Raw genomic sequence first — 12,912 nt, forward strand, 5'->3', positions numbered from 1 at the left:
GCATGAAAATAACTACTGGGTATTTTTTATAAAAATGTTTAATTTCCCTACTGAAGCTTACTTTCCTGGAGGATTGATTGGATTTTAGTTTCATTTTATTTGAATTTCTTTCTGGCAAAGTTCATAAATTTATCTTGATTAAAGTTGCAAAAATAGACCCTGTTCTTACTGAAAAACTGTATTACAGTGCATTACTGCAGTGATAGTTCTTTAATAGTTCTAGGGTAAGGAATAGGGTTGAATGAACCGTATTTAATAGTTCTTCCCTGCCATTCTTATCAGCAGTGTGTTATGCCTTACAGATTTTACTGTTTTGACAGCTGATTCTCTTCTGAGGTGTATACTGCTGGATAGCGAAGATGGAGAAGTAGGGGTACAAGAAGTAGAGCAAAGGATTATTCATTCTAGTTTTAGATCAGGAGACTTATTCTCTTGCACCTGAAGTCTGTTCTTTAATTGCCAAACTTTGGAAATTCTTATTTTAATTTTCATGGTGGGAGGATAAAGCTTTGTTATCATTGTAGAAATATAGATAGAAGTTCTATAGGAGTCTACAGGGGATGGAAAGTGCGGGGTATTTTTGGAAGGGAGGGGGGGGCGATTAGATGATCAAGTTCATTCACTTAGGCTAGTGAATAAAGAGCTATGTGATATTTGAAAACAACTTGCTTAGGACAGAACATGTAACATTTCTTGAAAGAATGCGGAAATTTTCTTGAATGAAAAAGTTAAGGGCGATTCTAAATATTGTAAAAGTTCACTGATTGTGAAAATTAAGCTCTGATAACAATCTCCAGATTCTATGTTTGCTGACAGCCATGGCAGAATATCATTTTTCTAGCTGTGGAAAGAGTTGTGATTGTCCTGCTAATTTGCAGAATGCTACCACACATATGCTTGAATCGGAGTTTTGCACCAGTTCTGTAAAATAATTTTTTTGCCAGTGCAAGAGTGAGACAATTTCTGGAATTATTTGATCCAGCGGAACATTTTTAAAGAAAGAAAACAAAGCTAGTTAATTTCTTTCTAAACTTGGACAATATTGTGATTCAGAGGAGGAAACACTTTCGTACCTTGATTCAGTAGTTCAAGTAATCCTTAATGAAATAAAAGCACCTCTATCTTTAGTAAATGTGCTTTGACCTATAACTGAAGGAAGATATTGGTACAGAATTAAAAATGAATGCAAAACTTAAATAATAGTTAATGCCTTGTTAACTTTATTAAAATAACATTTCGGAGAACCAGAAGAGATGAGAATTAAAAAAAAAAAAATTCCTTGATTATTTTATTTTACTTCTGAAAAAAAATTATATATATACCAATGTCAGCATTGCAGCTTAAGTGTGTGTCTTAGTTTCAGCTGGGACAGAATAGTTTTCTTAATAGCATCTGGTATGATGGCATGTTTTGGCTCTAGGAGAAAAAAACACGGTTGATAACACACTGTAGCAATGGGACAGCTCAATAGGATGGGAAAAGCTTTACAACAAAGGTATGATGACAGAACATGACAGAAACTGTCATCAGGTGTGATGACAGGCATTACAACAAAGGTGTGATGGCCATATGGGGGAATTGAGGACCTCAGCCTTCTCCTTATCCTCAGTGGTCACATTCCCTGCTGCATCAAGTAAAGGATGGAAATTCTGCTTGGATCTTCTCTTACCATTGATATATTTGTAAAAGGATTTCTTATTCTCTTTTACTGCAGTGGCCAATCTGAGTCCAAGTTGGGCTTTTGCCTTCCTAACTTCCTCCCTGCATACCTTAGCAACTTCCTTGTAATCTCCCCAAGTAGCCTGTCCCTTCTTCCAGAGGACATAGACTTGCTTTTTCTTCCAGAGTCTCAACAGTAGTTCCCAGTTCATCCACACTAGTCTTCTTCCCCTACAGCTCACCTTATGGCATTCAGGAACAGCCTGGTGTTGTGCCTTTAAAATTTTCATCTTGAGGAGCGTCCAGGCTTCCTGGACCCTTTACCCTTAAGGAGCAACTCCCAAGTGATCCATGCTACAGATATTATGATGTGAAATATCAATAACCAAAAATCATAAAACCATAACACCTTGTCAAGGGTTTTTGATTTGTAAAGGCATTATCACACTGTTTAGGAGTGGGATTTCTAACTTGTCTTTAACTCAAGGCTCATAGGTATTTCTTATGGCTTGACAGACAAGAGCAGTCTTCATACCTATAAATTACTCCATCTACCTATTCTCTGTGACTATAAATTACTTCACCTATCTACTGTGCATGCAAAGGCTATCAGAGACCCTTGATGAAGTAAAAAGACCCCCTGAAAAGAACTATTAGTAAAATATTTATCTTGTTACTTCTAATGCAGAAATAACATTCCATTCCTACATAAATGAAAAATCACAAATAGGTCAGCAGTCCTTGCTTAAAAATGCATGATGCTGTAATATGTATTTAATCATGGATCACAGACTGTTTTTGTGATACTGAGTTGCATTTATATGTAGTGCATTCTTCAGCATTTAGTGGGAATGCTACAGTGTAATTATGCATATAACTTTTCTCCAAGAAAAAATGCATACAGTCAAAATTAGCGTATGTTAAAGAAACTTATAATAGGAATGTTATTACTGGGGTGATGTTTTCTTAAAACTGAACATTATCAACTTTCAAAATTAAAATTGTTTTTCCAAGAAGTTCTTAAATATTTAAGGTATGGAAATACACATCAGAGCTTTAAATCTGTTACTTAGTGATGAGACAACGTAAAAAAAAAATCAAGATATTTTTCTGTTAATTACCTCAGACTAATTTTCAGCTCCTTTTTAGTATGACAAAAATTTTGTAACTAGCTGATGAGTATCCTGTGTTCTGGTTAGAGCATCTACAATATGTGAATCAGTGGGCACTTGAATTTCCTCTAGCAGAAAACCACTTGTGGTGGAACTGTTAAGTTACAGCTTGAATGAGTGATTGAACATCTGGTGGGAAGGCAGGGCCAACCCAGGGGAGCTCAGGTGCATGCAATGCAGCTGAGTGACCAGAAGGGGTGGAGCCAGGATCCACCCCTCCCAGAGTTCATTTAAGGGTTGGCAGTGGTGGTGAAGGTATTTCACCTGGTGGTGCTTACTTATCTTGGGGGGTTGGGTCTTATGGGCCTTGTGAAGGTAAGCAGCTTCTTTTATTTTTGTGCCTGCTGCTCTTGTGTTGAAGTAGATCCTTACTTGCTGTAGTGTAAGGCTTTGTTGCTCTGTCATCTTGTTAGGCTTTCTATCGTATTGTTACTGTGTAGGAAATGTATAGGGATTATTTCCAAATGTATCTTTGTAATTTGTACTTGTAAATGGGGGTTTCCTTGTCACTTGTGTCTGGGCAAGGTAACCAGTGTCCATTTCAACATGTTTTGTGGAAGTTGAGGAGTCTCTCTGTTATTTAGTACAATTAAGTGATTTCTGTCATGAGGTATGGAGGTCTTTGCATGCTTTTGTATTATGACTAGGGACTTTCATTCTTTCTTTAAGCTTGTTTGAATGTGTTAATTTGGTTGGAACGCAGCACTTCACACCTACCAGAAAATAGAAATAACTATGTTCGTGGAGTATTATCACATCTTTTTCTCTGTTAGAAGAAGGGGAAAGAGAAGAGAGGATGACAGGGAGGATTTCTGAAACAAGCTTTCCTGGTGGAAATATTGTGGTAATTGAGGTTACTGATTGGCGACTCCCTGGCACTCTGGGTTGTGGATTTACAGCCAACCTTTTATCAAATCTTTAATTTATCAAATAGTTGGAAAACTAGCATGCTTCTACCTGTACCTGTAGGTTGCCTGTGGCTTTCCAAGCTTCAGTTTGCTTGTGAACTCTGCTGTTTAGCTGTGAGACATTTGATTCTGTCATTAAAGTAACTTTTTAAAAAAAAAGTTATGTAAATTCTTTTGTATCTGTACTGTTTCAACTTCCAGTGTTATGTGGTTGTTAGGGAGTTCTTTACATCTGTATTGAAAAGGTGGTAGTGGGGAATGATAAAAACTAAAATAACTCTAATAAAAGATGCAAATTAGTTTCAAGCACTGGGGTAGTTGGGACTTGTCAGATGGAACAAGTTCTGAATTTCCAAAGCCTGACTGTGGGAGTCTACGGATGGGACACTGGCTCTGCTTTGCAGTTTAAAATATTTCAGTACTTTCTTTGAGAACATTTCTTTTAAGCGTACTGAAAATCAAATAGGAAGACTTTGTCTCTGGGTAGAAAGGAACCACCTAGGCATTATGAGAGTGGTGAGAGTATTTTGCTCTACTCTGTATGAGATGATTGTTCTACTTGCTCAAAAAGTGGGAGATAAGTTTTCTGCATTCTTCTGACTTGTGAAGTTCCCAAATGTTTTATTTATTGGCACTGTACTGTATACGTTAGTCTGAGGTGTGACTACATGTCCTGTTACAAGATGTTTCTGTTTAGTAGCAGATTTTGGGAATAAAAGAAAAGAATTTAAAGAATTTAAGAGGAAGTTCTGTTGAAATTTATAACTGAATTGACACTATTGTAGGGAATATTGTCCATACCATGGTGTAAAACAGTCATTTTAGATAGAATTGTTCTTTATTTAATGTTTTCTAACAATTACAGATATTGTAATCTTCTAACCATAGAGTTACTGATCTGTTTGTATATAATCATTTCTGAAATGAGATCCTTTTTTAATTAAAAAGGAGATGTCTATAAAGTAATGCTGTTGTTGTCTTTTTAATAGGGATGCTGATGTCATCACAGTTTAATATTTCTCAGAATCCTATGCGTGGTAGTACTGCATCTTCCAGTTATCAACAAACCACTATCTCACATAGCCCTTCCAGGTAATGTGGTGTTTACATGGTGGGGAGGGAGTGGCTGATGAACTTCAAATGCACCCTACAATGAGAGTCAATTCTTCCTTTAAATATCTGAGTGGAAGTGTTCTGGCATGTGTAACAGTGCTACTGTAACAGGATGGTGGGAAAGAATGCTTGTTGAAGAATGGAGTACTGCTATAAAAGTTAGACAAAAGATGACTCAGAAGATGATAGGCCCAGAAGTTGGGTTGGCAGCTTTCTATTCAAATTCCTTGTGCTTTTTCAAACTTTAAATTTTGTCAAATGGGATGTATGTGTAATCAAGGTGTCCATTTTTTCAAAGAGTTGCTATCTAGAACCTGAGGGTTGTGAAAGCATGTATGTAAGGTTGCCTTCTATTTGTTTCCGTGGAAGCTACAACAGGTACAAAGATCACAATAATACTGTTAGAGTAAATTCTCAGCTACAAAACACTGCTTTTCAACGCATTAACCACCATTAGCTATGTGTTTATGCTATTGATTAACAAGAGTCTGCATGCTGTGCTCACAGAAATCTGCACCAGCAGAAGCGACTGACTGTTTTACAGCTGCTACGACAGCATTGTTGCTGGGAAAATGTTGCCCATGCAGTCCATCTGTCATCAGCCCAGACAGGTGGAAGTCAAAATGTGCCAAGCCTGGACTATAATGTGGGTGTAGTAGGACAGTCCATCCAAGAATGACAATGTTGTCCAGGGTCTTCAAATTGGTGTGGGGCCTGCCATTACTGTATTGCAAGAGAAAGATTGTCATCTTCTCTGGGCTGAGTCTGGAAGTTTGAGCCTTTAGATTAGCATTGCAGTGTAGTGGTTGGGGTTGATGGTTTGTCCAGATTCCAGAGAGTCCAGAAGGATCACCCTTTTCCTATCCCAAAAGACAGTGCACATCACTTTACCTGCTGAGGGATGAGTCTTGGACTTTTTCTTCGATGGGGACGCTGCATCTCATTATTAGCAATGATGTGATTCAGGAAACTATCACCTTCAGCCTTGTATTGTTTTAATAGGCCCTGACAAACTTGCACATGCTGTTCTTTTCGTTCTTGTGTGAGCATTCATGGGACCCACCTGGAGCAAACTTTGTGATATTCCAACATTGCCACCATTGTTTCCAATGCACTGAAGCCAATAATCAGCTTTGTATGCAGTTCCCTAATCATAATCTGCTGATTTGTGTGGATGAGCTGATTGAAATACTCTTCCATTTTGTGGTGTGACAGCTGCGCAGCAACAACATGGAACAAAGTATTAGTGGGAAGGTTCAACCTCAACTGCCATCTCACCAAAATACATCTCTGATGTTGTGGACCAACAGAATAAGAGGAATCTTCTTGGAGTAACCTTCATATGAGGCTTTATTAGGTTTTTTTGTATGAGTTCAATATGCGCATAGCACGTTGGGAGCAGCCATCATGCTTTTTTTATTTAATAAAAAAATTACAAGAAATAATGTAAGTTATAATATGCATGCATTATTTTTTCAAAAAGCTTGTCTGTTTTTTGTTATCCTATTTAGGATAAGTCCAAGGTAAAGCCAGTGAAAGAATAAGTTCTATTCAGTGGACTTAATGTCATTTCCTGCTGAACTGCCCTTCACATTTCTGTCTTGGCAGTTTAGTTGCGTTAGATGAAGTTCTTTGTGATCTTACTGGGAAAAATTGTGTTTAGAGTAGATGATTCCTTGTTAATTGTAAGTTTGTTATTATTTGTTAATTAAACCTTAGCTGTCATCTCAGGGTTCTGAAGGAACTGCCTTATTTCATTGTGAAGCCATTATCCATCATATTTGGGATGTTATGGCTGTCAGGCAAAATCCTTGGTGACTGGAAGAAGAGAAACATCACTCCCATGTTCAAGAAAGGGAGAGAAGACTATGACCTGGGGAACTACAGGCTGATGACCCTCACTGCTGTGCCTGAGAAGATCATGGAACATGTCCTTTTAGAAGAAATGCAAAGGCACATGTGAGATGAGGAGGTGATCTGAGACAGCCAGCATGGCTTCACCAAGGGCAGAATGTGCCTGATCAATCTGGTGGCCTTCTATAATGGAGTGCTGCTGCCTGAACTTGTGCAAGGCCTTTGACATGGTCCCACATATTTATCTTCAAGTTGGAGAAATATGGATTAGTAGGTGGACTATTCGGTGGATAAGGAATTGGTTTGATAATTGTAGCCAGAGGGTTGTCAATGTCACTGACCTCCATCGGTACATAGGGCCAAGTAGTGACCCCCAGGGATCCATCTTGGGATTAGTGCTCTTCAATATCTTAATCAGTGACATAGACAGTGGGATTGAGTGTGCACTCAGCAAGTTTGCTGATGACACCAAGCTGAGTGATACAGTCAACACAATAGAAGGGATCTGGGCGGGTTTGAGAACTGGTCCCATGATAATCTAATGAGGTTCAACAAGGCCCAAGTGCTAGGTGCTGCACTTGGGTTGGGAATCCCAGATTGTACAGACTGGGGGAAGAGCTCCTTGAGAACAACCCGGAGGAGAAGGATTTTTGGGTTCTGGTGGATGAAAAGCTGGACATAAGCCAGCAGGCTGCGCTTGCATCCCAGGAGGTCAATAGTATCCTGGGCTGCATCAACAGAGGGGTGGCAGTGGATAGGGAGGTGATTGTCCCCCTGTACTCGGCTCTTGTGAGGCCCCATCTAGGGTCCTGTGTTCACACAAGCTGATAGAGATGGAACAAGGGGGGAATGACTTCAAACTAAAAGAGGGAAAAATTAGGTTAGATGTTAGGTAGAAATTCTTTATTCAGAGTAGTAATGGACTGGAACAGTTTGCCCAGAGATGTGGTGGATGCCCCATCCCTGGAGGTGTTCAATGCCAGGCAGGGTGGGGCTCTGGGCAGCCTTATCTGTTGAGTGGCAACCCTGTCCACAGCAGGGGGGTTGGAATTAGATGATCTTTGAAGTCCATACTAAGTCATCTAAGTCATTCTATAATTCCATGATTTTCATTCAAGCTTCTACTAAGCTAGAACTAACCTATGATAGCTTTAAATACTCTTTTTGAAGGTTTTTTAATTTAATTGGGGTTTGATGCCTTTTTTGTAAGTTATAATGTTCCAGGGATAAATTATTTCAAAAGGAATAATGAACTTGTCTACATTTGCTTTTGTAACTTCTAGAAACTTCTTAAATTTTATTTTTATTTGTAGCCGGTTTGTGCCACCGCAGACAAGCTCTGGTAACAGATTTTTGGCACAACAGAACAGTCCAGTGCCTAGTCCATATGCTCCTCAAAGTCCTGCGGGATATGTGCCATATTCACATCCTCCAAGTTATACACCACATCCTCAGTTGCAGCAAGGTAAGTCTGTGATGTTTTATTCTGTCGTGTCAGCTTTGCTTTCACATGTGTGTTTCATGGATCTTTCTTTAAAGGAGTCACATGTTTAATGCAAATGTTTGTATTGATGGAGTGTTATTTTTGGTATATTTAGTTTTGCTTACCAAACCATTAGGGTATTATTGTATTTAAAAACTAAAAAAAAAAAAACATATCTTCATGTTACGTTGTTCCCTGGTGTACACTTATTTTGCGTAATTATAATCTATATATGGCAATAGACTAAAACACTTACTTGAAAGCTGTGACCGTTGTTTACCTTGGATAGGTTTTGAGGGAACTGGTGGATAAAGTTGCCAAGCCGCTGTCTACCATATTTGAAAGGTCATAGCAGTCTGAAGTTGCCCCTGATTGGAAAAAGGGAAACATAACCCTCGTTTTCAAGAAGGGAGGAAAAAAGATCCAGGGAGCTACAGGCCAGTCAGTCTCACCTCTGTCTGGCAAGATCATGAAGCAGATTCTCCTGAAGGCACTACTCAGGCACATAGAAAATAAAGACAAAGTGATTGGTGGTAACCAGCATGGCTTCACCAAGGGCAAGTCATGCCTGACAAACATGGTGGCCTTTTATGATGGAGTTACAGCATCAGTAGATAAAGGAAGAGCAACTGACATCATCTGTCCAAACTTCTGCAAAGCATTTGACACTGTCCCGCATGACATCCTGGTTGCCGAACTGGAGAAAAATGGATCTGATGGATGGGCTTCTTGCTGGATAAGGAATTGGCAGAATGGTTGCACTCAAGGAGTTAGTGGCTCAGTCAGTGGCTCAGTGTCCAAGTGGAGGCCAGTGACAAGGGGCATTCCTCAGGGATTGGTGTTGGAAGCGGTGTTATTTAACATCTTTGTAGGTGACACGAACAGTGGGATCGAGTGCACACTCAGCAAGTTTGCAGATGACACCAAGCTGAGTGGTGCAGTTTACATGCTAGAAGGAAGGGATGCCATCCAGAGGGACCTGGACAGGCTTGAGAGGTGGGCCCATGCCACCCTCATGAAGATGCCCAAGGCCAAGTGCAAGGTCCTGCATTTGGGTTGGGGCAATCTCAAGCACAGATACAGGCTGGGCAGAGAATGGCTTGAGAGCAGCCCTGAGGAGAAGGATTTGGGGGTGTTGGTTGATGAAAGACTCAATGTGAGCTGGCAGCGCGCACCTGCGGCCCAGAAGGCCAACCCTATCCTAGGTCACATGAAGAGAAGTGTGACCAGCAGGGTGAAGGAGGTGATTCTGCCCCTCTGCTCTCATGAGACCCCACCTGGAGTACTGTGTCCAGTTCTGGAGCCCCCAATACAAGAAGGACATGGAGTTGTTGGAGAGGGTCCAGAGGAGGGCCACAGAAACTATCAGAGGGCTGGAGCACCTCCCCTACAAGGACATGCTGAGAGAGCTAGGGCTCTTCAGCCTGGAGAAGGCTCAGAGGAGACCGTTTAGCAGCCTTTCTGGTACCTGAAGGGGGCCTCCAGGAAAGCTGGAGGGAGGGGGTCTATCTTAGAAGGGCAGGTAGTGACAGGATGAGGGGAAATGGCTCTAAGCTGTCAGAGGGTAGATTTAGACTAGATATTAGGAAGAAATTCTTTACTAGGAGGGTGGTGAGACACTGGAACAGGTTGCTTGCTGAGGTTGTGGATGCCCCTCCCTGGAAGCATTCCAGGCCAGACTGGATGGGGCTTTGAGCAACCTGGTCTAGTGGGAGTTATCCCTGCCTGTTGCAGGGGGTTGGAACTAGATAGTCTTAAAGTTTTCTTCCAGCCCTGTCCATTCCATGATTCTGTGATTTATCTGTACTTGCAAAAACCTTGTTTTCTGCATATGTAACTAAGTTTTTCCTGACAACTTATTTAGCCTTAGCAAACCTTTGTCGTATAGACTAGGCTAATGCTTTGTTGTCTAGAATTATCCTCAAAGCATGCAGTAACTGGCATAGATGACCTTCAGAATGAATGAGTTTCTGTTCTTCTCTTTTCTAAAGACAATCTTGAACTATATGAGCTCCACTAAAAAATAGATAGGTGGTTTTTTGTTGGTAAGTAGATTTCTTATTGGTTTCATCTAAATCTGTTTTGATGTTTAGCAGTGTCTTAGTTTCAGCTGGGACAGAGTTGTTCAGAGTATCTGGTATGATGCATGTTTTGCTTCTAGGAGAAAAACAATGTTGATAACACACCAATGTTTATAATTGTTTGCTAAGTCAAGGCCATTCTCAGCAAAGGGCCCAAGAAGCTGGGAGGGAACAGTTAGCCAGTTTAAGTCTGTTGTCCTAAAGGGATATTCCTTATCATATGACATCATGAGGAAGGAGTTCTGAAGGGGTGGGAGTGCATCTTTTTCTATTCTGCTGCTCGAGGGTAGATGGACTCTGGTTAGGGGATGGTGAGCAATTGCTTGTGCATTACTTGTTATAGACATTTCTATAAATGGTCATAACTGTTATCTTTTTCCTGTTCTCTGTCTTAGTAAATAGTTTTATCTCCACCCACAAGTTCTACTTTGTTTTTTTTTCCAACTCTCAACTCATCCTGCTGAGTTAAACCACAACAAGAAGTTTCCTTGGAATATGTATATAACTGTTCTGTATGCAATGTAGCATGTCTCATGAATACATTGGAAGCTTAATATACTAAAGGAAGTGAATACAAATTATAGAAAAGGAAATTTTCTGTAACCTGTATGAAAAATGAAACTGATGCTAGTTAGGATAGATTTGGAGAGAGATTGACTAATCTGTATGTGAATTTTAGATTTTTTTTGAATCCTCTTGAAAGCTCAAATCTTAAATATCTGATTTTTGTTCAAGGTGTTTTTGGCAGAAGGATTCAATCGAGGGGAAAAAAAAATTCTTGTTCAGATTCCAGACCTCTTGTTTCTAGCTTACTAACATCCAAAATTATGGTGTTCTCTGTGAAACCTTAGAGAATTAGTGTCTGTCTGCATGTATATATAAGCATAATTATTTTTTTTTAATTTCAGCTTCAGTGTCCAGTCCCATTATCACAGCTGGGATGAGGAATCTCCATGAAAGTAAAGTTTCCAGTCAGTTGTCTGGAAATTCAGCTAATCATCATGCTGATAATTCTAGACATGGCTCAAATGAAGACTACCTACAGATGGTGCACAGACTAAGTAGTGAAGTATGTTACCAAAATCAATTTTTTATGATAAAGCAAATATGTCTTTATCTGCCTTTGAAGTCAGATATTTTACGATGTTGTCACTGATAGATAAAACCAGTGAAAATATATTTAATTTTCAGATTTATGCTCAACTGTGCAATTTTAACATGTGATATTTTCTTTTTACCAGAAGATCTGTCTTTCCTTTGGAACAGTTTATAACATTCATTCTGTTGAAATTATGAAAAGTAATGCATGAGTTTATTCTAAAGAAATGGTAGTGTTGGTACACTTATTGCATCAACATATTGATGTAAACAGTTCTGGATTCTAAATAGGTATATAGTTTGTCTTTCTGAAGATCTCTGTAATTAATTCTCAATTAGTCTTGACATATTTGAATAATGTGTTGAGTATTGTAATGTTGCCAAAGGCAAGAGTTCTTATGGCAGAAATTCTTTCTGAAATCTTGAATGCTAATATCTTAAAAAAAAAAAAGTAATACAATCTTCTTCCACAGTTGTTTATTCTAGTTGCAGTTGTCAAACTATTGTTTAATTTTCATTTTAACAAAAATCACGTCCTGTGGATGAAGCTTGATGGGTGTTCTTGAGAAGCTTGACACAGTCTCTTAACAGCAACTCTTAAGAGGAGGGCACTTAAGCTTGAATTGATGCTTTTTTTTTTGACTAGCGCTTTGAACAGTGTTGTTATAATGATGCCTGTGATAGGAGGTATAGCGATAGTTATAAAACTTCATGAAAATGCTTGTGACAAGTAGGCCTTTTCTTTTTCCCCTTTAATTGTTTTCTTTAGTTTACACAAATTGTGGGTAACTCTTTCTGTTCTAAATAAGCTTGTGGAAGCAAAAGAAGTCTTGCATTCAACAAGTGTGCTATTAGCAATCGGGCTCTCTAAATCCCTTACTGAGGGTTAATACTGTCGAGCTCCGAGAGGGTTATTAGTGTCTTTTATTTTTAAATAGAAGAATTATGCTAAAGAAAACTATTAGCTAGAAAGTAGTATCTTAAAAGAGTTCTGTAGTAAAGAAATCTATCATAATACCCACATCAGATGCTTTTTCTCAATCTGTTTCAGTATTGCAAGTTTTTGAAAATAAAAAGTTGTTCTTGACATTAAATAAGCTATGTTAAAGGTACGTTATCTAGAGAATCTTGGTTTTAAGACAAGATCTTTTTTTGAGAACTTTAATATTAGAATTTATTTCACAATGTTTGAATTTCACACTATTTAAAAATGTTCAGCAGTAATTTCATTATTTAAGCAATATAGCTGCATCCTAGTTTGTGGGAACTTAAAAATTGAACTTTTTCACATGTTCATAGCCTTTCAGTTCTGAGTTACTTTCATTGTTCAGTTTAACTGGAGAAACACTAAAGTTAAAAAGCAGTAACCCTCTCAGCAGCTGCCACCTGCTGGGAAGAATGCTAGGTTTGGGAGATATTTTGGTGTGGTGATTCTGAAGGAGTTTCTGGGCCCTTGGGCTGTGTATGGAGAGGGACTGGCTGGTGCAGGCTTACAGGTCTCATGATAGGAGCCAGGTGGGAGTTGGACGGTACTGGTTGTCCCT

At 39.1% G+C, this 12,912-nt stretch overlaps 1 protein-coding gene across 6 annotated transcripts in view; it reads left to right on the forward strand.

Annotated features, from left to right (window-relative positions):
- The window catches only part of LOC427025 (Nipped-B homolog-like), a 159,034-nt gene that overhangs the window by 44,575 nt on the left and 101,547 nt on the right, over positions 1-12,912 (forward strand). For all 6 annotated transcript variants that reach the window (XM_046905108.1, XM_040655189.2, XM_025144549.3 and 3 more), the window contains 3 exons: positions 4,729-4,831; positions 8,020-8,171; positions 11,179-11,339. In XM_046905108.1, the coding sequence (XP_046761064.1) occupies positions 4,729-4,831; positions 8,020-8,171; positions 11,179-11,339 (416 nt within the window). The remainder of the gene's footprint in view (positions 1-4,728; positions 4,832-8,019; positions 8,172-11,178; positions 11,340-12,912) is intronic.

Source organism: Gallus gallus, chromosome W (genome assembly GCF_016699485.2).
Source record: "Gallus gallus isolate bGalGal1 chromosome W, bGalGal1.mat.broiler.GRCg7b, whole genome shotgun sequence".
Lineage (NCBI taxonomy): Eukaryota > Metazoa > Chordata > Aves > Galliformes > Phasianidae > Gallus > Gallus gallus.